At 44.7% G+C, this 25,596-nt stretch overlaps 1 protein-coding gene across 2 annotated transcripts; it reads right to left on the bottom strand.

The window, feature by feature from the left end:
• Positions 1-3,826: 3,826 nt before the first annotated feature.
• On the bottom strand, positions 3,827-24,283 carry SYT13 (synaptotagmin 13). Of its 2 annotated transcripts, none has more exons than XM_032113129.1 (6): positions 23,752-24,283; positions 18,450-18,672; positions 16,408-16,548; positions 14,569-14,882; positions 10,531-10,660; positions 3,827-9,737 (listed from the first exon to the last, which is right to left on the bottom strand). In XM_032113129.1, the coding sequence occupies exons 1-6, from the start codon at positions 23,932-23,934 to the stop codon at positions 9,433-9,435; spliced, it is 1,296 nt and encodes a 431-aa protein (XP_031969020.1). In that variant the 5' UTR covers positions 23,935-24,283; the 3' UTR covers positions 3,827-9,432. The 2 variants fall into 2 exon arrangements, with proteins under 2 accessions (XP_031969020.1, XP_031969021.1); XM_032113130.1 differs by having other exon boundaries at positions 16,408-16,542.
• Between the last annotated feature and the right edge of the window lie 1,313 nt (positions 24,284-25,596).

The raw sequence follows: 25,596 nt of genomic DNA, 5'->3' as shown, positions 1-25,596 counted from the left end.
GTTATCATTGGCTTTGGTGTGGTGGGCTGGGCTTGTAATGTGCATTGACAAAACTTCACATATGTGTCTGGTTTTGTTTGAAGGATGGAGAGACTTTTCCTGAGCTCTAAATGCTCTAAATCCAGGTGTAGCTGGGCTTCTTCTGTCCTTAAAAGAGAGGGCTGACTTAACTTTGGATTCTTCTTCTTTGACACTGGGCTTGCAGTTGGTTAACTAAAGGTGCAACTTTTAAAACAGTTCAGTGTAATAAGAGTAATTTTGTACATGGACGGTGTTATATCTGCTAAATCATTGTGGGCAAGAGAGCCAACCTCTGAAACAAGTACATGTGTCCATGGATCAGCCCTGGGCTGTGGGTTGTGTTTGCTGACCAAACAGCTGAAAACATTGCCTCTGTGGGCTGAGTCTGGCTGCTGCTGGGGATACACCTCACAGCAAAGGCACCACAGGGACTACGGATCATCCTTCCTTCACTGCGGCTCAGGTTTGCATGGCAGTGCAAGCAGGGACAACCTTGCAAAGATTTAGTCCATCCCTGGGTGGCAGCTATAGCTAGAGAGAAACATAGGCAGAAAACAAAGCCCTTCCAGCACTAACAGTTGCTCCCTCAGCTGTAAGTGTGTCCATGTGGCAGTGGAGGGTAGCAGAAAACGCAGGAGCAAGCTGTGCAGCTGACGGTGTGGATCCTGGGTGTGGCACTGCATACTGTGAGTGTTGATACTGATAGTATTGCTGAGCTTCAGTGTGGAGGGATGGAAGCATCAACAGGACTGGCTCTTTAATCAGGTCTGTAGGAATCCCAGTTTTCCAGTTGGTCCTGGGAATGGATACCAGTGGATAAGCAAGTGTTAGATGCAGTGGGTGAGCAGTTTACCCCTCTAGCAATGGTTTAATGCCATGGGAACTTATGGTATGAAAAGGGGTTTGCTCCCTATTGGGGCTGCACAGTTATGTGGGTGCTCATAATCTTGGGCTTTAACCTGGTGCCCAGCTGTGTTGCTCTGGAGGCTGTTCAGGTTGCAGGCTGCCAGTGCCACACCGCTTGCCAGTCCTTGCAAACGAAGGGAAATTTGGGTGGAAATTCTGGCTTTGAGTGAGGTCTGGGCTTAGAGGGCTCTGGGCCCAGGGGAAGTGTGCATGTAGACCCATCAAAGCTCCACAGGTGAAGGACTGCAGAAATTTTGGTTTCAGAGTGAATGCCTCCAAATTTTAATGGAGAGTAGCCACAGGGGTAGAAGTGAATGGCAGTTTCTAGGCTGAGAAGTGCAAATAGCCCCAAATTAGTCATCCAATAGGTCCAATAGGAAAGGGTGTTTTACTGACTTCCTCGAAGTCCACTTCATCAAGCAGTCCATATATTGCACACAGTTTGTCATTTTCTGGCAGCTTTCTCTGTAGTGATTTAAAATTGCTTATTTTTGAGCAGTAAGCAAGCCCAGAAAATCCTGGTGGTTGTCAGGGCTTAGCTTCAGTTGGGTTTCCTGGGCACCTGTCAGTCAGCAGTGAAAACCTCATCTCTGGGGTTTTTGCCTTTGCTGGTCAATTGACAGCATGAAAGCGGGACAATGCTTCACTTTCAGCAGCTCAGCCATGTGTAAAGAGTCAGAGCTGCTCGTGAAATGCATCGCTGCATTGTAATTCATTTCCTCCAGGCAGTTTTGTGCTGCGGACTCTTGTTAGTCACCCTTGGCGCTGATCAGCCTCCTTGCTGGTAACTTCAAGCCAAGGACTTAAAAGCAAGATCCCTTCAAGTAAATTGCATGATCTGAGCTTTTGTCAGGAAGGAAAGCTTGCACAAATTCATCTGATCTAGGGCTAAAGCTGCCCTTCATTTTTAGGACCACTGATTCTCATGTCAGTATGAGTGAAAAGGAAATTGAAAAATTCCTCTGCGATGGTTGTCATAGCATTAGAGCCTGACACACACTTCCCCAGCTCTGCTGGTGTCCTGGATATGCTCCATGGAGATGGCTGTTGTTAGCAGCTGGCACTAGAAACTTCATTTAGCAAAAAATCTGAGCATGTTTCTTCCTGGAAGCAGGAGGTGTGGAGCCTATGATGCCAAGAGCTTGCAGGCATAACCAGAGGGGGTTTGCAGCGCTTCCTGGGGCCTGTCTTCCCTATCTGACTCTCCTGAGGCGGAAGGAAAAGCACAGGCAGCTGAGCACATGGGTGGGTCTAAACAGGTGCCCACCAAGATGTTTAAATCAGAGGGCAGAGGCAGGTGCCTGGGCAGTGCCAGGTGCAGCTCTGCGGTGGCACAGAGCGGTGGGCACAGGGGACCAGAGGCTGTTTCTGGCAGAGCTGTTGCCATACGCCACACGAGTGGAGCCACAGCTCATTTACACAGGGCTCTAAAAATATCTGCAGGATAATCAAAGGCTCCCACAGCACAGCATATGTGCTAGCTAGACTTTTTGACTCTCTGAAATCTCCTGTTTGAAGTTGTTTTGATCAAGGAGACAAACAAGCGTGCTGTCTGCATGGCTGCCAGACACCCTGTTTCTGGGGACACTGCTGGTACCTCTGGAGGCACGCAGGGGTGGGAGAGCCTCGCAGAGGGGCCAGGTGTGGGGTGTGGAGCCATGTGCAACAGAGGGTGAGGGGTTGCAGAGCTGCACTCCAGGGCACCACTGCACTTTGGTGTTCAGGAGAGCTGTCTGGAGAACTGGGTAGTGTGTTGGTTTTAGGTGTGACCTGTTTTCTCAGGGGCACCTTGGAGCCCTGTCCTCGCTGGCTTTATTCCACATTCAGTGATCAGGTTCAGGGAAGTGGAGGAACCGGCTGCAGACCTTCAGAATTAGCACTGGCAGTGGCTGTGACATAGCTGCTGGATTAGGTGCTCCTCTCTCTTGGCAGGCAGAGGATTACAGGACAGTCCCAGTTTAATTTTTAAATACCGTAGGGGGAAAAAACTTCTAATAAATCTGAAGTGACAATGAACATCAGGGTTAAGAGAAGAATGGGTCTGTGGCAGCTATTGCTGCTTTTCAATATGCTGAGCTGGGAATTTCTGGGTAACCCTGCGTGAATCCCCCAGGCAGGAAGGATTGTCCCTGGCAGATGCACCACCCATGTTCAACTCACTGTGCAGCAAAAATACAGCTTTTTCCTTCATCTCTACAGCAAATGCTTCAGTGTCATCAGCTTCGCTGTGCAGCTGACAGGCACCCCTCTTTTCGAAGTCAGCAACAGCCTGGGGCTCTGCAGACTGGCTTTGTTTTTTCTCCTTGTGCTTTAACACTGACTGTGATGGGTGGGAGAGTGCCCCCAAACTGTCAGCGCGGTAAATACTTCCCGCTCCTGCTCCAAAACTCTGTTTTCTTCTACTTTCATCTGCAGGTTTTGATCTGTGTGTCTTGTTAGGAACCAGCTAATTCTGGTGATGGTATTGGGTCAGCCAAGTATGTTTTCCTCCTTGCAAATGCATGGTTTACAGAGTATCATCAACACCAACTTGAAAGTACTGAGATTGGCAAAAAACAAAATTAAAAATAATCTAAATTCACTTCTTAGTTTTGTTTCAGAGATGCAGCCAGTATCTGGGAAGAACCTGGTTCCCAGATCCCATTCCCTAATCTCCTTGCAGCTGCTGGAAAGCCTTTAGAGCTTTGTTTAGCTGCCACCTCAATGAAAAAGCCAATAGATTTCCTGTGCTTGCCCCAGATAGGACTCTATTGCTGACTGCTCCCCTTCTCATGGTACACCCATCCCTTGATGACACTCTTCAGAGCATCTTCTGTTGACTCATGCCAGCACTCTGTGCCCCTGACATGAGCTGCAGGCAGCAGGGACTTACTGTAGAGTAAACAATGCAGACACGGTGTTGTTACAGCTTGGAATTATTTACTTGCAGTGTTTTACAGGTTGTGCTGTAATATTAGACACAATGGCTGAGCATCATGCTCTGGTTTTGTGCTTTGGATAGTGAGAACAATATAGTCTTGACAATTTCTGTCTCTGTACAATAAACACACGGGGACACTAAAGGACCAAGTAAGCAGAAAAGCCCCCTCATGCTGGAGGCCACAAATCACTGTTTCACTTTGCTACTATTCTTGTGCCTATTGAAAACAGAAGAAATAATATGAAGTGTCAAGTGTTACTATTTACTCATCATGCTTATCTTTCAACAAATGAACCGAATACATTTTAATACCTAGGTAAATTCTGAAACACATAAAAATGCTGTCAGAGCTCTGTCCTTCAATTCAATCAGACATCAAAATGACCTTCAAAAGAGTGCAAGAAGCATGGTCCAAGCCACTTTAGCTTCCAGCTCTTATTAAATGTCATTGTAGTCAACTCATCTCAGATACCAGGAAAATTTGGGCAAACCTTGGGCTGTATTTTTAGAGCCCAAACTACAACCTACTTCATTTTGGGGGAAAAAAAAAAAAAGAGTGGTTTTGAATGCTACTGCCAGATAATACTGATGACAGATGCTAGCAAAATGCAAGGTACAGCTGTTCAAGGTATTGAAAGCCCATCAGTACCTGGGAGAATAGTTAAGCCTGAAAATTTTCCCAGTCCTGTTGAAGGGAATTTTCCATTACTTTCTGATGCATTACCTCTTCTCATGTATTACCTTACCTCTTTGCAAAGGAAACATGTTTCTTATCACCATGCAAGGATATTTGGGACAACAACTGAGGAGAAAACTGCACTGAAAAAATGTTACCCTTACAGGGCACCAGCTGTAACCACTCCCCTTACGACCTGGGAAGGGTGCTGAGGGTAGTAATGAGCCTGAAACATCCCATATATTTTAGTGACTATTGATGATTTGTGCTTATTAATCCTTCTACTCTAGGACAAATTGCTTATAATCAAACCAGATAATTTCTGGGGAGGAAGATCTAGCTCTGAGGGCAGGTTGAGGCAAAACAACATATGGCTACAGCCTATATTTTAACAGAGGAACTCCTTGATATAGTCACAGGTCATTTCCTCCCGCCTCTCAGTCCCCTCCTCTGAGCAGAGGCCACATCAGGAGACCACCTTTCCCAGGCAAAGCTGGGTACAACACGGGAACTGCATTTCTCAAGCTATTTTACAGCAATCAGGTTGTTTGGGTTTTGTCACTGGATGAGGGACTGTGAATCCCTGTCCTTAAACTCACAACTCTGGCCTTTATTGAAAAGGATCATTCATTCTGACCAGGTAGACTGCCCCACACCGTCTTTTTTTTTTTTTTTCCTCTTTCCTTCCTCCCTACAGTATCTTAGCTTCCAGCTTCTTCATGTTAATGGTTATAACAGGCAAAATAATCAGTCCAGCCACTGACTAGCCCCTGGGGACTCTTGTGGCTGCTTTTGGTCACACATATAGCTTAGGAACATTAATTGCCATAACTGGATTTTTTTTTGCTTCTTCTCTTATGATGCAATTTATAAGCAGCATCCTTTAATTTAATACAAAGAGGTGCTTGCTGATGCTCCTGCGTTTTCAGCCTCAGGAGCTGAAAACCGTGGGTCTGTCTGGCTCCATCCTTATTGCATTTCAGTGGTACTCTGACAGCTCGAGTTGCTGAAGCTGGTTGATACAATAGCATTTCCAAATACTTCGGATTTATCTTCATAACGTTGTCACCTGCCACGACCATTCCCAGCCATCTGTCTGCTGGGACGGATTAGCACCTCGGCCCTTGGGGTGCTGAGGCTCAGGAACACACAGGTATTGCAGCACAGGCTGTTCGAAGGGACGAGGACCCTGGGCAGACGCTGGAATGCGATGACACACAGCTCCTGTTAGCAGAGTTCAAAAGGCCGGGCTGGGCGTCCCTGCCCCTCGGGTACCACACGTACACAGCATTCCTTGTCCCCTTTACGTGCCCGCTGTCAGCCCCGGCCAGCGACTGCCGCCTCCCAGGGACACCTGGCAGCCTTTGTTCAAGCTGTGCTGATGGCGAGGAGCATTCTTTCCAGGCTAGAATGCCAGACAGCAAGAATAATCCAGCCGGGAAAGATGTATGCATTTTCATTCTTTCTCCCTTTCCCTTTAAATCCCACTGCAACAAAGGAGGCAACAATGCCATCCATTAACACTGATGGCACCACTTTGCTCCTAAGACAGATTTGTGGTTAAGTAGTGTGTATACACATATTTTTCTGCTGTAAAAGAGGACATTGTTTTGCCATAGCTGAGTCAGATTCTGAGGATCTATGCTTTTAAATGCCATAGGGCGGATATCTATTACAGGGTGTGCCAGAATCACCAGGGCACAGGCAGATAATGCTGTTTACAATCAGTCATCAAGATGTTATAAAAGGCTCAGTGAAACAAGCAGGATGCAAAACTAGAGGAGTTGGCAGCAAGGCAAATATTTGGCCCTTCAGGCTTTCCAGTGCCAGCCAAATAGCATCATACCGTGAAGTTATCCTTCTTATCATTATCCCCCAAAAAATCACAGTGCTGCCTGAAACCTATATGTGGACTAGGCCAACATTCCAATAAATTCTGCACTTATATGGAAATAATTATTCCAAACCTATAGGTATATGTACAGGCGAATCTGGATCACAGTAAGCACTAAAAATTCACTATCAACTAGACCACTGTGTCCAGTTTACTCACAGTATCCTACAGCTTTTGGTTAGTAAACAAAACCCCATAGAGCAAAACAAGAAACCAATTTTCTTTTTTGCCCTCTAGCCAATAGATCAATATCAGAGACTAAAATATTGGGTGTAAGATTCATGGGCATAGTTAGCTTTTCTGTCTCTCTGGTTGCTCAAAGCTGATTTTATTGCTCTCTTCAAAATAATCCTGTAACTCCTGTCTACACCACCCACAAAGGAAATAGTAGTGTAAAGATAACAGTTTTCAGTGTGCATCAACCTTGTCAATATCTTCACAGAATCGTATCATTGCTGAGGATAGAAAGGGCCTCTGGAGATCATAATTGTCCACACTCACCCCTGCTCAAAGTGGGATAATCTAGAGCAGGTTGTTCACACCGTATCACATCAAATTTTCACTGTCTCCAAGCATGGGGGCCCCCAACATCCTCTCCTGCCAACTTGTTCCAGTGTTTGATTATCCTCACAGTAAAAAAATGGGGTTTTTTCTTGGTATTTTTCATGTGTTCAAATGGAATTTCCTACATTGCAACTTGTGCTCTTGACTCTTGTCCTGTCATTAGACACCAGTGAAAAGATTCTGTCTCCATCTTCTTTTGTCCTCTCCCAGGTCAGGTGTCGGTACACATTGATATAAACAGTTCCAGCTCTCTCAACCTCTCTTCTTACAGAAGATGCTCCAGTCCCTTCAACCTTTTCATGGCCATTTGCTGCACTCTTTCCACAAACTCTGTATCTTTTTTTTCACTGAGGAGCCCAGCAACAGACACAGCACTCCAGAAGTGCCCTCACCAGTGCTGAGTTGAAAGGAAGAATCACCTCCCTTTGACCTGCTGGCTTTGCTTAACGCAGCACAAGGCACTGTTGTCCATCTCTGCTGCAAGACCACGCTGCTGGCTCATGTTCAACTTGGTGTCCACCAGGACACCCAGGTCCTTTTCTGGAAAGCTCCTTTACAGATGGTTGGCCCTCACCCCTGGACTGCTGCAAGGGATTGTTCTTCCTCAGGTGCAGGAATTTCCACTTCTCGTTGAATTTCAGGAGGTTGCTGTTAGCTCTCTTCTCCAGCCTCTCAGCATCTGTCTGAATGTCAGCACAACTGCCTTGTGTCTCAATCACTACTCCCAGTTTTGCATCATCTACAAACCTGCCGAGGCCATGCTCTGCCCCACTGTCTAGGTCATTTATGAAGGTGTTAAGTGGTGTCAGTCTCATGACTAGCCCCAGTCACCACTAGTTACTGACTTCCAGCTGGACTTCATTTCCCTGTTCATAACCCATTGTGCCTGGTGCTTCAGCCAGTTTTCAGACACTGGTTCTGGTGTTTTCCCTTTGCTGACAGGATGGCAGCCTTCCCTTGACAAGCTGCTTGGCTTATTTGACTTCACCATCAAAGTGGGATGGATACTAGATAAAGCTTAGCTTAATATTTTGATTTAAACCAGGGGCAATCTGACCCTGCAAATATGAAGTCCTCTGAGATTTTCAGGGCTACAGATTATATGGTTCTGTTTTCAGATTTTTGGATGCCTTGTCCCCATGGAAGTCCCTTAAAGTTGTGTCTACTACTTGAAAAAATGTAGTAGGACAAGCAATGTGCTTATTGGGGTGATGACATCATCACTGCCAACGCCAGACTTTCAGTCCATCTAGACACACAAAAAAAAAAGGACAGTCAAAAGTAACATTTAAGCCACATCAAATCTTGAAAGTGCACAGGAAAAACAAGCCCTGGAGAGTCTGTCTGGTTGGTGAATTCCTTCTGTCTGGAAGTGATGAAATACACAGCAGTTAATAAGAGTTGCCTTTGAGTAATGCTGGTATGAGTATTTGAGTGCAACAGTTAACTGTCAAACCAAAACCATCTAACAGTTGCTAAGGTATGGAATGATCCCACTTGTTTTGCCTAATTTTAGATGTTGCCTGGAATATAATTAGCATACTTGAAACTTGGGAAAAACCCAAACAGAAAAGATGGCAGTAAACAGAAAGATTTGGTCCAAGTTTTTGGAGGTAACATCAACAATAACTTTTTGTCCATATTTAGGGTCTTCCTGGATGACACCATAGAAAGATAGAAGATACATTTAGATTCTGCTAAAGGGTCCTGAAACATTCGTGTTTTCAGCAGTTTTCATTAATCTTAAATACAAGGTATCAAACTCTCCAGGAAACAAAAGTAAAGGAAGGTATTTGACTTCTTGCTCGGCAGTGTTTGCTTCAAAGGCTGCACAGGATGAGGGTGTTGACTGTCTCGCCCTTTCTTCTTCCTCTGCTCCCTCCCTTAGTTCTGTATCTTTTTCTGGGTATCCATTTACTGCATTTTGGCTTCCCTCTCTCTTTCATACTGATTCTTTGTGCCTGCCATGACAGCACTGTGATCTTCATTGCTCAGTCTTGTAGAGTATTATGAAAAGCAGGGATTGGTAAAACAGTTGTGTGTTTGTGGTTATGGAGCCAGCACTCATCAAGGGACTTGGGTGACAGTGCTAGATGCCAATGAAGGGCTTACATTTCCATGATAACTTTGCTCTTCTGCACTCCCCTCTGCTCCTCTGCAGAAATAGGGACCTCTCAGAAGTGTGGGCAGGCAAATAAAATTAATTCAAACAATCCAGGCTGCCAACCCCTTGTTTGAGACAACCACTTGATTAGGTGAGAGATTGTCCTTTAAATACGTTTTCCAGACAGTTCCCTGGGCTTGAATGGGTGGGAAAATCAGAGAAGGGTGGTGTAGTAAGAGTGCTGTGCTGAGCAACTTTGTGGAGGTGAAGGTGGAAGGTGAAATCCAGCTTATTCCCCCGGCCTCTGAGGCCTGGTGGGAATCTTGTTGTCAGTAACCATGATGAGCCTACATGTGGAGCTGGTGCCACATGGCTATCTGTTTCCTGGGGTTCCTCAGCATTTCTTCCCAGTGGTTCCTCTCTGTGCCTGTGACATGTAAGCCCAGACAGCACTTGCCGAGCACATGGCTCTGGCCAGCTCCATCCTGGCTCAGCATTTCCAGCTCCACGCTGGAGGCACGCAGGAGCTCATGAGGCACCTCGAACATGATCATCTCGTTCCACACAGGGTTGATCTTGTGTTTTGCACGTTTGGTCTGCTTCTTCTTCAGCTTCAGTGACTGATGCCTCAGTGTCACCTTGACAGAAACATCTGTATAGGGAGTGGAGAGAGACACCATATTAATGAGTATGCAACACAGAATAGACTAGAATAGACTAGAATAGACTAGAATATGCTGAGTTGGAAGGGACCAATCAGTATAATTGAGTCCAGCTCTTGGCCCTGCACAGGACACTCCAAAAATCACACCACGTGCCCAAGAGCATTGTCCAAACACTTCTTGAACTCTGTCAGGCTGGTGATCCCTTCCCTGGGGAGCCTGTTCCAGTGCCCAGCCACCCTCTGGGTGAAAAACATTTTCCTAATATCCAACCTAAACCTCCCCTGGCTCAGCTTCATGCTGTTTCCTTGAGTCTTGTCCCTGGTCACGAGAGAGAGAAGAGATCAGTGCCTGCCCCTCCACTTCCCCTTGTGAGGATGCTGAAGATGACGATGAGGTTTCCCCTCAGTCTCTTCTCCAGGCTGAACAGAGCACGTGACCTCAGCCACTCCTCATATGGCTTTTCCTCCAGACCCTTCACCATCCTTATGGCCCTCCTTTAGACATTCTCTAATACCTTATTTTTTTTATATTGTGATGCCTGAATCTGCACGCAAAAATGCAAGAGAATTTACACTGGTGACATCAAACTGAGAGAGAGAACATAAGATATATTGATTACGGCGGTATTTGGTTTTCACTTTTTAGAAATGATTCAAATCTCTTTGGCTTTCTAATCCAGACATCTATTTTTTTCCTGCCAAAAATCACCCTTCCCACTTTCTTTCTAGATTTACATAACAGCAGAAACAACAGTCTCTGTTTCCTTGCTATCATACTCACCACTGCCAAGTAGATCTTTCAGCTGCTTGGAATGGAGGTTTTTGGCCTTAATAATCACCACCAGCAGGCGATTAGCTGCTGGCAGGTAGCTGATAGAGAGCAGAACCTCCCCATGGCCTGTGGATGGCTCCTGGAAATGGAGACACCGAAAGGGTTAATTTTTTATATAATCTTGGCCAGAACAGTAGGAAAACAACAGTAGAAGACTGATGGGTGGAAGGTCATGGACCAACCAAGTTGTCTCTGTCTTTGTACAGGAGATCTTTCCAGTTACACTGGATGAGAATAAACCTGGCAAAGATGCCTGAGAGGCTCCTCTTCTCATAAGGCTCCGATAATGTGAGTTACTGAATCCTTATGCCACTGGAAAATAACTGCTTCGTGACGTCAACTTTTAGTGGAATATTTAGTCAGAAGAAGATTTGGGACTGACATACAATGCAAAAAGTCAGATATTCCTATTTTGAGAGACCACCTAGCTGCCCTGTATTTATGTCCACTTTACTTCTTTTCATAATTCACTTTTGGTTTCAGGTGCTCTGTTTCCCAGAAGGCTCTGACTGGACTCAGCCTCCAGCCTGCACTGCCCAGCAGGAGTGTAGGGCTCCCTGGGAAAGCAGAGGTGATGCTTGGGGCTGAGTCTGACCTGGAGCTGGAGCTACACCTTCTTTGACACCCTATTTGGTATGAGAAAAAAACCCAGCCAAGCTGAAATTCTCCAGGAGCTGGACACAGTACATTACTCTTCCTTCCCACCTGCCTTCCATCAGGATGTGAGCAGCTCTCCCTGCTGTCCCTGTGGGAGACTTCCTTTCCCTTTCCCTTTCCCTTTCCCTTTCCCTTTCCCTTTCCCTTTCCCTTTCCCCTTACTTCCACTTGCCCTGGACAAGCAACCCTTGTTGATGAAGCCTAGGGACACAGTCACACCACCACTGCTCTCCCTTGGGAGAGTAATGCTGTTTCCTTTTTGGGAGCCAGCAGGGAAGGAGAGAAATCCCACACCGTTGTGTGCAGAGCTGACAGCCCATGGCAAGGGACGAAAGGAGAGCAGTTATTCTCTCAGTGAGTGGGAGCTTGTGACAGAAATCTGGTTTAGTGTGAGGTTAATGACCCAGAAGAGTCCCAAAAAGCCAATGTCAATTCAACAAATTCATTCTGGGCTCCTTAGCATGTTCTACATCCTCGAGGACAGACAGCCCTTCTCCAGGCCATTTCTGTGCTCTGCAGTGTCGTTACTAAGTGAGCCATAAATATTTCAAACTCAGTTTTCAACCAGTTATTCGAAACAGGCAAGGACAAGCCCCTGTATGCTCCCCTTGAGCTGACTGACTCTCCAGAAAACATGGCTGTCATCACTGTCTGGTTCAAATGACTAATTTGTCCTGCACAAATCAGGTAGGAAGCCATTAGCAAGGAAGCCTGAAATTCAATCCTAAGTCAGCCCAAGTGAATCTTTTTTTGTGCACTCAGGTAGCAATGAAGGGCTCATATGCATTTCACTTACATGAATCCTGTCTTAAATTTAAGTGGACCTTTAAAAAGCCCACACATAAAAAGAGGCAGTTTCAAATGCCTGTATGCCCACTACAAAAGAATTGTACACCGAGGGACAAGCCCAAACACCACCCCAATGCAAACCCAGAGTTTAGGCATGTCATAAGCTGTGTTTGTTTATTTATCCCCACTACATCTCAGCAGGTCCCATTCTATAGCTCGTGGCTAGAATTTGGTTCCTGTAGCTCCAGGCACAGACAGATGCAGTGGAGATTGGGAGGGGTTGGGGCTCTGTAGATGTGCACACACGCACAAACACACACATTGTACTCAGATCACATCTTATGCTTATGACTTTCTAGCTCCTGATGTGCTGATCAAATTTTTGGCCAGCCTGTATCCACATGAAAACAAAACCTACAATGGTTGGTCTCTGCTGGAATTCTGCGTGAACAGACCAAACCAGAGGTACTTTTCCTTCCCACTTCGGGGCTTTGTTTTCTTTGTTTCCTTTTACCTATTAAATCCATAACCTACATTTTGTGCTGCAATCCTGCAAATCCAGACAACCATCAGAGCTTCAGTATTTCTTTCTATTCGATATGGATAAAAAGCAACAAGGGGTCACCAATGAATTACGTGCAGGGCACCACGAAATCACAAAAGGGAAGTTGCTATGCAAGGACACACTATCATCAACCCACTATCATCACTGTCATTAGCAAAGCAGTGGGAGGGAAGGAAGACAAGATAAGGATATCAGTCTACAGTATCTACTCTTTGCATTGCTCACAGGACTCAATGAATTCCTGAATGCTAATTGCAGTACCTGGTTAGCTGTAAGCTCTGCTCTGAGCTCCTTCCCTTGTGTGTGGGAGAATTACTGGGAAGGTAAGAACGAAATTTCTGCCTTTCCTGGCATTTCAAGGAAATGTCACACTTTTGACAAAGCTCAGTAACTTTGTTCCTGGATGAATGCTGTCAAAAATAGCTCCTCTTTTTTGATCAGCTCTTCTTCACTCCCTCCCTCTCTGGTTCTCAATGAATGATTCAGGATCTGTATACATAAGCTATCTGTGCAATGGTTGGCTCTCTCAGGTCCCAGATGACGCAAATTCAGCTTTCACTGCACATCCTCAGCTCAAACTGGGGCACTGTTCAGCAGTACTGCTGGTGTTAACCTTGTACTGTCAGCCTGGAGAAGAAATGAATGCTGTCCTGTTTCTGTGTGTGGTTGTGAAGCTGGACCAAGGCAGAATTCCCAGTATATCCGGATTCCATCAGGTGCACTGGAGTAACAACTTATCATTGCTGTGAACAGGCTGTTTCTTGGGTATTGCTAAAAAACCAGATGCTTCAGGATGGAGGGAGAGGGCTACAGCTACAGCTATTAGAGGGCTACAGCTATTAGACAAATATTCAGTCTCATGTGTGAAGTTTACTAAACTCATTCAGACCACGCATTTGTGTCTGCTGCCTCTGTCCCTGACAGATTTTTTTTAGTGTGGACAGTCCAATTAGTATTCAAGTGGTTATCAGATAAATCAGCACCACTGGAAATCAGAAGTGCTAACTCGGTACTCTGTGTCTATGGCCAGCTCGGTGGAGAGCCCTCACCCCTGATGGTGACAGGCAATAATTTATTTCATCGTGCTTAGTGATGGTGCTGGTGTTGTTTTGCATTGCTCAGCCATACCACAGCAGACTACAAGAGGTACCACTTGTGATGAACAAGCAGCAGCAGAAGCAGCATCCTGCTGCCATGTTAAGTGAATTGCTGCTGCTAGAAGAATAATCTAGTTCATGGCAGGGAAAAGGCTCCTGAGGAAACATGCAAGAAATTAGTGCACATGAAGCATCCCCTGTACCCACTTCAAGAACTGTTGGAACCCTTCCCTCCATTTTCCCTGTCTGTGAAGCTGGCAAGATGTGGATAAGGGAGGAAAGAAAGGTTTTGATGTTTAAGGAAACCAACACTATGCAATGAATGATATTTTGACATCTCCCAGAACAAATAGCAGTGGATTGATTCCAGTAAGAATAAGTGTCCTTCAGCCCAGTATTTCATTCCTAACAATGTATTCCACTCCTAGCTTAAGGCTCCTTGGGGTGCCACTGTATGCCCTACCCACACCCAGCTTTGCAGAGTCCCTCCCTTGGGCTCTGTAGGCACTCTCTGATATTTCAGCTCTTGCCACTCTGGTCCTGTGTTGCTAATTCTTAGAAGCTCACACACCTTTTTCTAGACACAGCATTTGAATTACAGATGCCAGTGTCAGATTGTCATATAATTGGGGAAGAGTTGAGGGAGTTGTGACACATTAACTATTGGGAGCAATAGATGGAAGGGCTTCTGATATGATGAGCTACAGACCAGCACAGAGCTGTGCTGAGTGATCTGTGCAGTCACACATCACCCCTCTAAACCTGCTCCAAACAAATAAAGCCACCCACCCACATGCAGCCATCTAGAAAAAGGGTTTCTCTTGTCCAAACTCTTAATCATTAGGGTTTCTGAACTACTGACACAGACTGAGTCCATACCTTCTCTGGGCTCTTTAGCCTTTCCCACTGGGCCTTCCCAAAGGATTCCTCCACTTCAGCAAGGTTCAGTTTGAGTTCCCCCACAATGCTGTGCCTGGAGAACTTGTCGCAGTTTCTCAGAGTGAGAGTCAGTGTCCCTCCTGGCATCTCCTCCTCTGTTAATGGGAATCGCAGTGCTTCCTCCCAAAGGGTGTGAAGTACCTTCTTCTTCAGCTCTGTCTGGGCCTCAGCAATACCAGACTTGCTCGCCAGTGTGCCCAGTATGTAGCAATGGCAGCCAGCATCTTGGTCCCCACTCATTCTGCCATGCAGAGCTGGAAAAGATGGGTGGTAAGGACGTCTCACAAAAGACAACCCTGAAATATCTGTGGCTACATTGCTGGTTTTATGAGAGCCATAAAATAAAACAGCTGCATAGACATTGACCCCTGTTCCTGCCTGCATTGGGGCAGATTAAGCTGTGAGGCCACGCTGTGGTGTTTTCCTCAGGCTGCACAATGTCCCTGTCCTTCTGCTACTGCAGAAGGATGCTGCCAGTGTTTGGGAGAGCAACAGGTGAGTTCAAGGAAACACATTCTGTTGAAAGATGCAGAACAGCTCTGAAATAAGGCAGTGTGAAACAGGGATTGGCAGTTCTCATTTACTTTTACCTTTGCACACAAAAAAGGCTTCTTACAATGGCTTTAAAAGCAGGAAGGTCAGTCACAGACATCAGAGATGGATATAGCTTCCCTTGGCACACACCCATCCTGCAGGCCAGCGTGGGATGTCTAAGGGTTATTGTATTCTGCTGGTCCAACCTCTGGTAAATGAATCTATCAGAAGCCATCCCAAAGCCCAAAAGACTTGTGTCAAGAGACATTCATCCCTAATTTTAAGTCCCTTTTATGTTGAAAAACCTAGAGTGAGAATGGCATTTCACACTCCTCTTCAGTTTCAGTAACAGAATTGCACTGCCTTCTCCACAGCAAGAGGAATACACCCTCCTCCAAGGGGTCATTGAATATCATGGCTTTGAGGGCAAGACTCTCATCCTCACTGCAGCCAGTCTAAGGACAGCTGCTCCTGAACTGCCAGACCCATGGGTCACAGGGCTCTCCTGGCTTCTCAGGGGAGCAGAGCCAGGTCCTGTGCACTGGGGTGCCAGGGTGGCAGCCAGCTGGCGTGGGTGTTCATCCTGGAGGGGAACTGTGGGCTGGCTGCTGGCAGGAGGCCCACAGCAGTGGCTGCCGTTCAGCACCCTTTCAGTGCTCGCCTCAGAGGGTGTGATTTGATTAGGTTTCCACAGAGACCTAGACTGTGCATGAATTATTCAGTCAGCTTATTTTACTCTCCCAGAGGAACTGATGATGCTCCAGCCCTGAGTGGAGAAGCTGTTACAGTTGTCAGAGTGTGACACGGAGCCTGGCTGCCTGGCCAGGCACTGCCAGAGGGCCTTTCCTCAAAATAAGTCTGGTATCTCCAGCTCAGGCTTTGACTTTACTTGAGGAAAAGGCAGTATGGAGTGGATTAGGTTGAAGAATGAAAGGTATAGAGAGGAAGGAGATAGTAACCTCGTTCCTTCTGCCCCCAAAGGAAAAAATGCAAAAAAGAGGTTGCTTTGGCTGGGACTGAAGGAGCCCATCCTGGTTCCTGACAAAGCTGTGCAAACAATTGTTCCCAAGCTACACCCTCTTCAAGCAGTGACATTGACAGGTATTCCTGTTCTGCAAGCCCAGAACCAGTGAAACATCCAGTGGTCCTGGGGGCACCTGTTGGTCTTAAGATAGGAGGGGAACTTTGTCTAAGCGTAATCAGCAGGTGTCTTGCCCCATTCAGGCCGGGAGATGTGTGCCTCACCTTCCAGAAGGGCCACGCGCAGCTCGGCCTGCTGTTGGTCGTACACCAGGGAGTAGTGCAGCTCGGGGGCCTGGTTACAGCTGGCTGCCCGCTCGGGCTTCAGGTGCTCTGTGACACACACGTCCTTTACCACACCTGGAACTGAAACAGCCCCTTTAGCAAGCAGCTCTTCCCCTTCCCAAGAGAACAAATCCACCTTCTCTTGCCTTTTCTAAATGTCTCACTATTCCTGCACTTTGTATGCAAGGCTATAATTTACTTTCCTTCTTCCTCCGTCATCATACAGCCTTTTTGCTCTGTTTACTTGTTTACTTGCACTTTCAGCTCTTTCTACAGCATTTGGACAAGACTTCTGCTCTCCACCACCTTGTGCTCTATGATAGTTGACACACTTGCCCTTTTACCTTATGACTAGGACAAGGTGTCTACACGACACTCATTACTTGCTATGTTGTTTTATATTCTTTTAACTGGCATTCTTCAATTAAACCTCGTGTTCTCTGCAATGAGAATATGAGTCTGCTTTTGAGCTGCTGTGCAACTCTGCATTAGGTCAGACCTCTCTAAACATTTTGGGTTTTCTTTTTAAATTTTAACAATGAAGTCTTTGTCATGCAAAAGACATCTATTTCCATAGCACCTGACCAGGTTGAAGGCAATGAACTTTGGAATCCATAAGGCAGTTTCTCCGTGTGTGATTTTGGGGTTGAGTACGTATTTCATACTGATATAAAGCAAGTTGCAAGACTAAAAGAGAAGCCAGAGATTTTTGTCATCCAAAGTTGTTATCTGCAAGGTCAGTTCTGATTCACACAGAAAACAATAGTGGGACCAGCACATTTCCTCATAAAAATCTCAGCGACAGTTCAGACCAGTTCATTGTGGCATCAAAAGGAGAACACAACAATTCTTGCTTAATTTTAGCAACACTCGAGCTATAAAATCAGGCACAGCAGGAAGGAAACTTGCTTGTGCCATTAGCAGTGCAGAGAGGCTCTTACACCAACACTTATATAAAGCTTTAGCCTAAATGCAGCCATCATCTTTCATCTTTTCCACCCTATAATCTTTTCCCTGACACCTAAGGATGTGGCTCAGACAGTCTCTTCCTCCAATGCATCTGCTTCCCATGGTACTTTCTTTTCCATACTCACCAGTCTCAGGATGGAGGGGTGAATGTAGCAATTGAACTTCTAGAAGGGCAAAAATATTATGTCTAACAATTAAAAAGAACTAAAAAGAGTACTCAATAAAAATAATGGCAGATGGCATTTTCTCTCTGGCAAATCTTCAGGAAGGTTTTATTAAAGTGGTAACCATCAGAGTAAATTACTCTGTTAAAAGGCAGCTGTGAAGTTAAAAATCAGTATGGAAGAAACCCAGACCTGCTGCCAGATGCATGTAATTAAGATTGCATTTTCTCTCAGGCTCCAGAAATCTTGTGTTTCAGGATTTGGAGTGGTAACCTTTGGGCTGGCTGGGAAACAGAAATTCTGTTTGGCAGAAACCTTTGAGGTGTCAGCCTCTGGTTTCACTGCACATTACAATAAGCCAAGAACATCTCACCAAACCAGTGGAAAAAATGGAGCAGAGAAAATTAGAAGCTTTGACCCCCACTGTCCCTGACAAGGACAGCTAGCATTTGACCTGGAGGAGATACTCTGCCTAATTTTGGCCAGATATTTCACACATATTCTGGCTACTGCTCTCAGCAAAACCACTAAATGTGCTTTTCTACAAAATGTCTGCTACCAGGGAGCCAGATTCTTCAACACAAAAGATGTTTAGGTTAAAAAAATTGCAACAAGGTACAACTGCAGCTTTGTTATCAGAATATCCTGATGAGTTCCACAGCTACCTTCTATCAAACAAATGAATTGAAAACAGAAATCAGAGTGCTCATGGTAAGAAAGTGAAAAGCATCCTATGCCTTCACTTTCACACTTATTTCTTGGACAACAATCACATTATGCTCAGAAGTATTACAGATTTACAATTGTTAGTCTGAAGCAATTGTTAGTCTGAAGACCAAAAGCTCCTACCGTTTTGAGGGAGAACAAACAGCTCTTCATTGACTTGTATCTTCATCCTATTCTCATCCAAAGCAGTATGTTTTCCGGTAGCTGGTTCTTCTGTGGTCTTCAGAGAGTACTGTGTGTAGTTAACAATTTCAGGTGAAGTTACTTCTGGTTTGGGGCCATAAATGTTGGGAAACTTCAGAAGTGCTCGAGGCTGGACTGGCTCTGCGGTTTTCTTGACGTTGAACTGAAAATTAAAACCTTGTTTATTACTTTGCACTAATTACACTAATTCCTCCAATTCTCTTAATGTTAAATGAGCTGAGATAGGAAAAAAACAGTGCCTCTGGTGAGTCCTACGATCATTTTTTCTTGGCTTGTAGAAACCCCTGCCTGTGTGTTTGGAGACTTTCTTGCCAAAGATGATACCTTCTACTTGGTGTGTGTCTTTTCAGATTTATTCTTCTACAGATGTTTGATTGCAATAAGAAAAAGATATGTTCTTATGATTTGATTTTTCCTCTGTTCTGGTACCAGTTAATCTTTTCATAAGTTAATCCTTTCATCTTAGCAAAGAAATTAACCATGAAGTTAATTTTGCTATGATTGAGATATGGCAATTTTTACCTTAATGTTTGAAGTCAAATCCAAGAGCAAGAGGCTACCGCCATCTCACAGATTCCAGAATATTTTATGTGAGTACGCAGAAAGCATGAGGAATGCAAAGATATAAATCATATTGTCACCTGGAGCAAGTATGATCATGGTGCAATAAGACTAAGGAGAACTGGTTGAACAAATGAGCCCTGGACTGGCAAACCAAGAGTAGTTGATTCAGTGGTCATCTCAGCCTCTTGGTTCTGTGGACCAGAGCTCCATCTGACCCTCAGACACACATCTGCCCCTTATTACACCGGGACTGAAATTTGGATTTGTGTCTGATTTTGTTCTTAACACTTCAATTCCTCACTGAATCATGAACATGGGATGAGCAGAAGAGCCTGCAAGATGATGCAGTGCTCAGGCAGTCCAAGCAAAGATTGGCAAAAAAAGCATTGCCTTTTTTGCATCCCAAAACAAAGAAAAATATTTTAGTGGAATAGAACATTCCTTATGTCCCAAGAAAGAATCCTGTCTGCTTATAACTGAAATAATTCCTGATTCATTTATGTTTGGATTCATTAATGTGGGAGAACAAAAGCTGATTACCAAATGACTCCAACCCTTGCAACAAGTTTATTATTGTTTCCAAAACATGAGAGGAAAAAAAATAGTAAAATAGCTGTTTTGGTTGATTATTGTGCAGTGGGATTATCTCCAGCCTACTGCCTGCCAACCTATTTTGTGTCAAGATTGAGGGTGAGACAGAAAAGGTTCATAACTTTAATTAAAGTTTTTCCTTAGTCTTATTGTTTCCTATTAATAATGAATGTAGATGATGCCCTGAAACATTTGTCTGTGTTGGGATTTCCTGGTGCCAGCTTGTATGTCCAGAGGAAGCATAACAATCTCTCAAGAAACAGCTGAAGAAAGAGAGCAGTCTTGGATGTTAGCTTAGTCATATTCTGCTTATGGAGATCCAGGTTACATGCACTTGGCAGTGGTTGGGAACTAATTAGGTCAGTGACTGTCTTCTCAAGGCAGCCAGCGCACCGGTGTTTAGGAAGTCTACTTTGCAACATAGCATTTTGTCTTGTCTAATTTTAAGGGCTTTGAAAGAGAAGTGGGCTGAGACAGAAAGACGTCACTGTGTGCCATCCTCACCTAGCATTCAGCTGAGTTTAGATGTTATGTAAGTTACACAGTGTGGGGCTGTAAGTGAGTTCCCTCTTTCAGAGATGTGAGCCTCATCAGTCCTAAAATACCTAGGAAATGTGAAGTTACTGGTCCAAACTTTAAATGCAGTTTTCCATTCTTCTAAAATTAAAGCAAACGAACCAAGCAGAATATGTGAGGAGTCACTGGACAACAGCTAGGAAAGGCAGGTTGCTTTTGTAGTGCAGAGGCATTACATCCAGCACACACAGTGCCTGATGTGGGGGTCAGCCTCTGCTGTTCTCTCTCCTGGAGCTGCTGTGTCAGGCTGCTGTCCTACCACTCACTGGTCATCACACTGGAGCCTCCTGCCTGCATCGCTCTGTGCTGCCAGCACACGAAGCACTCCAAGATCCTCTGGGATGAAAAACACCACACAAATTTGAGGTATTCTTAGTACAATCTTTTCTTCCTCTTGCTAAAAGCCAGGTATTTAGTCAGGAAATCCATCAGCACACAGCATCTAAGAACTCCATTGGGTCTAAATATTCCTCTTGTCTGTCTGCTCTGCAGAGTTAGAGATGAGAGACATATGCAAGCACAGTGGGACTAGCCCACCCCCTCTTCCAACTGCATCTGCCTCTGTTTATTATTTTGCTGCCAGCTCTTTTCCCAAGTGCTGTCTGCTAATCCAGTTACATAGCAGTGCCCTATGGAAGTTCCCTTTGCAACTCAGCAGTTGTGTCTTAAATAAAGACAAGAGCAGAAGGGTTCATATAGTTCTGCAAAAATGCATGAAAGCAAATAAACCAAAAGGAGCAAGGAGGCTGCAACTGACCCTTCTGTGTGCCTGCCCAGTGTCACTCAAAGCACCAGATTGTTGCCCTTGCTGGATGTGCTCAGGAATCTTCATTCTACAGGCTTGGCTAAGACTCTACAAATTTATAGCAGTTTCTCATTGTTCTGTCCATGTGTGTTTGTGTTTGAACTCTTCCTCCTCACGTATGCAGGGCATGTCCGTGGGGAGCCTCTGTCTATAGCAAACACAAGCATCATTCTCATGGGAGACATGCCAAGTGAGTAAAATGCAGACTTGCTACATCTTCCTTTTATCATCTGTGTTTATCAGAATCAGTGGCCCTGACAGGCTTCAATAATTAAGTATGTCAAACACTGACTAGGACATATTGTGCACTAATGTAGTCAGAAAAAAAGTCCCAACAGAACAATTTACAAACATAGAGATAATAAAATTTCACAAGCTCAGAACTCAAATTGAGATTCATTTCTTGAAGGTATAGAGGCTGATTCTGAATCAGTGACAGCATAGAATTCATGTCCCTGGCAAGAAAATTATTTTAATTGGAAAGAATTGCTAAACATATGGAATATGCAAACCAAGAACATTTTGCACTTTCTGTGACAGAATGTTCACTCAGCTGCTATAATATGGCCAGATTTCTTTAAAAAAAAAAACCATAAAGCCAGTAACATTGGAAATAATACTTCAAATTAAAAAGTCTACAATGCAGAAAGAACGGAATCACTCAGGTAATAGTGATACATTTAGGGCAGGTTGAATAATTTGATCCCCTGTTGGGATATAATACTGAATCAAGTCATGGCAAAACTTGATGAGTGTAGAAATATAGTGAGGACTATAACTGAGTAGCTGCTGGGTACTGGAGGCTTAACTGAACAATATGGAGACTTAGTGCTTATTTCAGTACTGCAAACAGGATAACAGCCCCGTGGACAAGATCCAGGATGGACTAACACTTTCCCAAGATGTTTCCCAAAAGGCTCTATAAAAGAAAAAGAAAGCCCAGTCCAAGGATGGAGTTAAAATGAAGATTTGAGTCGTTTCTGAGCTTGGAGGTTACAATATCAAACTCATGGAAACAGCCTGATGGTAAAGTTATCTGTGGGTTGTGTTGCTGCAGACAACAGCTAGAAAAATTGCTATGCAAAGTGATGTGGCTGTCAAAGTTACATATTTTTCATTCACATTAACAGTAAACTTGGGAAAATCTCTGCATCATTGTACATTCTTATATACAGGTGTTAGCAAATCCCCTGTATGGGGTAGAAAAGACAAGAAAGGAGCCTGAAAGGGACATGACTGGGCTATCAAACAGAATAGCAGGTGAAATTCATCCTAGGAAAGTGCAAATAGGTACTAGGAGTTTTTCACCATGCTTATGGAGGGAGGCTCAGAATTAGCAGCAATCTCTTGAGAAGTCCTAAACTCTGTGCAGGTGTTAATCCATGGTCAGTGAAGCCATCCTCCCACACCTCTCCTCCTGCCTCCAGCAACCACAAGATCTGCTAATGCCATTCTATGTTTGTGTACCAGTTCTTACAATACCGTTTGTAGATTTGGTCATTTTTCCTCAGAATAAACTGCAACAGGAACATGAAGATGCCGAGGTTCTTTTCTACTAAGAGCCTAAGAGTGGAAGCCAGAGAACGACTGAATATTTCATTACAAACATTACAGAGAAGTTCAATTAGGACTCCTGCTACACTCTTTAAGAATACAAAAAAATAGTCAGCTCAAAAAATTAAAAGGCAGACAAAGACTCTTACACAATGGATCACAGGCCTTTGGAATTGGCTACTATGGCATAACACTTGGTTGAATGGCTAGGTGAAAGTGGAAAGGACACAGGCACATCCCAATATCAGGAGCAACAACCAACAGGTAATACTTTCAGAGACTGACCGGTGCTATAGCTCATGCTAAAGACCATATTCAACCAAGGAAATCACCAAACATTTTGCTTTGAAAAAGAGATTCCCATTAATAAGTATATTAGAAACATTCTATAATTCCCCTAGCTCTCTCTTGCACTGAGCTCAGGAGTAAATCAGGCTGTTTGGATTCTAACAAGAATGAAAAAGCACACAGGGATGCCTGACACTATCCATACTCCACAATCCTGTTACAGTAAGTGAAAAAGAAATTCACTGGGTGATGAGATTGTCCAGTCATCACAGTCTAGATTCTCACTTGCTTTTTATTATGATTTCAATGCCTTGTTTTAACTTCACACATAATTAATCCCCTCAGAGGGGCAGAGGGAGGAGGAGGAGGGAAGGTTTTCACAGGAAACCAGCTGTTGACAGGGAACTATCCTGCAGGAACTATGAGATATTGTGGATAGAATTAAATAGCTGCTATACAAGATCTCAGCAGGAGCCATCTCTTCTTCACAATGCTGCGTGCCACCTGGTACCATCCAGTCTTCTCTTCTTAGGAAATTATTTCTCTTTTGAGCTATCTTAACAACTAAGCAGCATTTCCAGTCCTCATCTCCTGTTTCTGCCATTAGCAGCTTTCTCTTTGGCTCCGTGGCAGCTGTCTCCTGCTCCGGTAATTCTGTGGTACCCAGCTCATCTCTGTTTTTCCCTCACTCCTCCTCCCACTGGCATGTTGTTATATCCTGAACACAGAAAGCAGATAAACAGGCAGCATAAATCACATGCTGAGTAGCCTAACAGGGAAGTTGCATCCCCACCCTCTGCATTTAAAGAAAAATCACAGAGTAAATTAGAGACTGTGTCTTACTTGCTGGACTGGCTGAAGCACACTGGGCTTAGTATTTTCCATCTCCTCCTCTTGGTCCTTTTCTGAGAGTCCTTTCCCAGGTTGCTTGCATTTGCAGAAGCAGGTGAGACCGCAGAGGGCAAGGATGCTAGTTGCAGTCCCTAAGGTAGCCCCCAGGGCTATAACTGGAGCAGACAAAACCATTGTCCTGCGCTGCACAGGAACAGAAAGCACAGAGACCCTGTGACTCTTTCTACTCCCTGGGAGAGCAGCTCTCCCACATCCACTCCGATTTCTAGCCTGGCTTCATTCTCCTTGGAAGTCTGAAAGCAATTCTCTTGTGCAGCAAAGGGACCAATCTAGACACACAGATAAATCATCCCACCTTTGCTAGGCAACAAGCTACCTTTCTATCCTGATGATGGAGTTGCTGCTCCAGGTCAGGGAGAGGAAATAGTAACTGTGGTGCCTGCAATCATAGAGCTGCAAACAGGCAGTTTTCATTGAAGCCTGTTCTCCAGCTCCACTGGGAAAAGTCTGATGTGTGATAGAGAGGAAAGACGTCAGCAGAAGGGGCTGGCCTTGCTAGCTAACTCACAGAAAGTGCATCCAAATGTTTGATCATCTCTCCAGCAATATTTCTCGGGGCTGGCTTGCTGATATGCTCAAGAGGTTGAATTTTTTTGTCTTAAGGCAAAGACAGTGACTGCCAAAAGCTGCTGGCCTGAGAAGCCCTGTTATGACAGAACTGCACGGTAGCTCTGTAGTCACAGTAAAGCCTCTGTATAAGTCAGGCAAAACTTTCTCATTCTTCAGAGGCTGCAGAACAAACACAGGCAAGATTTAAGCCCTGTCCCATGCCTCACCACCTGCCCCTCAAAGCACAGGGTCTGAACCTTTTGGAGCTGCTTTCTGTAGGATAAATGCAGAGCAGCACCTCTATTTAAAAAAAGAGCAGAAAATCCTACCAAACAAGACACACTTGGGCATATGCTGCTTCCTCTGGAGAGAATGAGAAAGCAAACAACATATGCTAGATATTAGTCATAGTGCTTACCACACTGGTGTTAGGCAGTGGGCTGCTGAGCACAGGAGAAGAACCTGCATGAATAGACTTGAAGAGCTGGATGTCCGTCCCAGTTTTCTGTTGAGGTGATGGTGTGATTATCTTTCTCTGACTCATTCATTTTTGCCTTAGTTCTCAGAATGCCCAGCTTGGGGAAGAGGATAATAAATGCCATCATTTGATGTGTTTCTAATGGCGTGTACAGCCCTGTTCTGGGTACTTCACAAGGAGAATCTAGTGGGCAGAAGGTGATTGTAATTCTGGTCACTATATCTCTGGGCCAGAGTGAAACTAGCAAGCAAAATGCAAAATATTCCAAAAAATAACAAGTTCTACTGATTATACTGGGAGTTTGTCATTCTGTTTTGGAATATAGTTGATGCCCATGAATCAGAAAAACAAATTAACTATGTACAGAGAAATTTTTAGAAATTCAGGGGTTTTGATCTTTCTGTAGCTCAGGTTTTGCATAGATTTTTCTTGACTTTTTTTTTTCTTTGAGGTTTCACATCTTACTCATGACAACTCATTCAGCCTTTGTTCCTTGGTGACATGTTCACCTCTCTGGTACAAAACTTCCCTCACACATCTGAGTCTCACTTTAATTGTTAGATTCCTCTGTAGCACTGCAGCATCCTAATGGCTGCAGTGCACATTCCCCTTCTCCTCACCCTACCAGGCTTGTCAGACGTCTCACTCCTCACTTCCAAGCCTCCTGACCCTCCATCAAGAATCAAGTCATAATGGACTCCTTAAGCAGAGACAGTTCCCTAAGAAAGTGCTGAGCCCCTGGAAACTGG

The sequence above is a fragment of the Corvus moneduloides genome, chromosome 6 (genome assembly GCF_009650955.1).
Source record: "Corvus moneduloides isolate bCorMon1 chromosome 6, bCorMon1.pri, whole genome shotgun sequence".
Lineage (NCBI taxonomy): Eukaryota > Metazoa > Chordata > Aves > Passeriformes > Corvidae > Corvus > Corvus moneduloides.
The sequence above is the reverse complement of the archived record's forward strand: the minus strand, read 5'-3'. Positions and strand labels throughout refer to the sequence as shown.

Bases quoted from the DNA above. Each gene is read 5' to 3' on its own strand.
- SYT13 (XM_032113129.1), bottom strand. From the start codon at position 23,934: ATGGTTTTGTCTGCTCCAGTTATAGCCCTGGGGGCTACCTTAGGGACT. The intron at 14,883-16,407 runs GTGAGGCACACA...CATCTTTTCCAG, and splicing joins GCGCGTGGCCCTTCTGGAAG to CTCTGCATGGCAGAATGAGT. The intron at 10,661-14,568 runs GTATGGACTCAG...CTCCATTTCCAG, and splicing joins GGCTAAAGAGCCCAGAGAAG to GAGCCATCCACAGGCCATGG.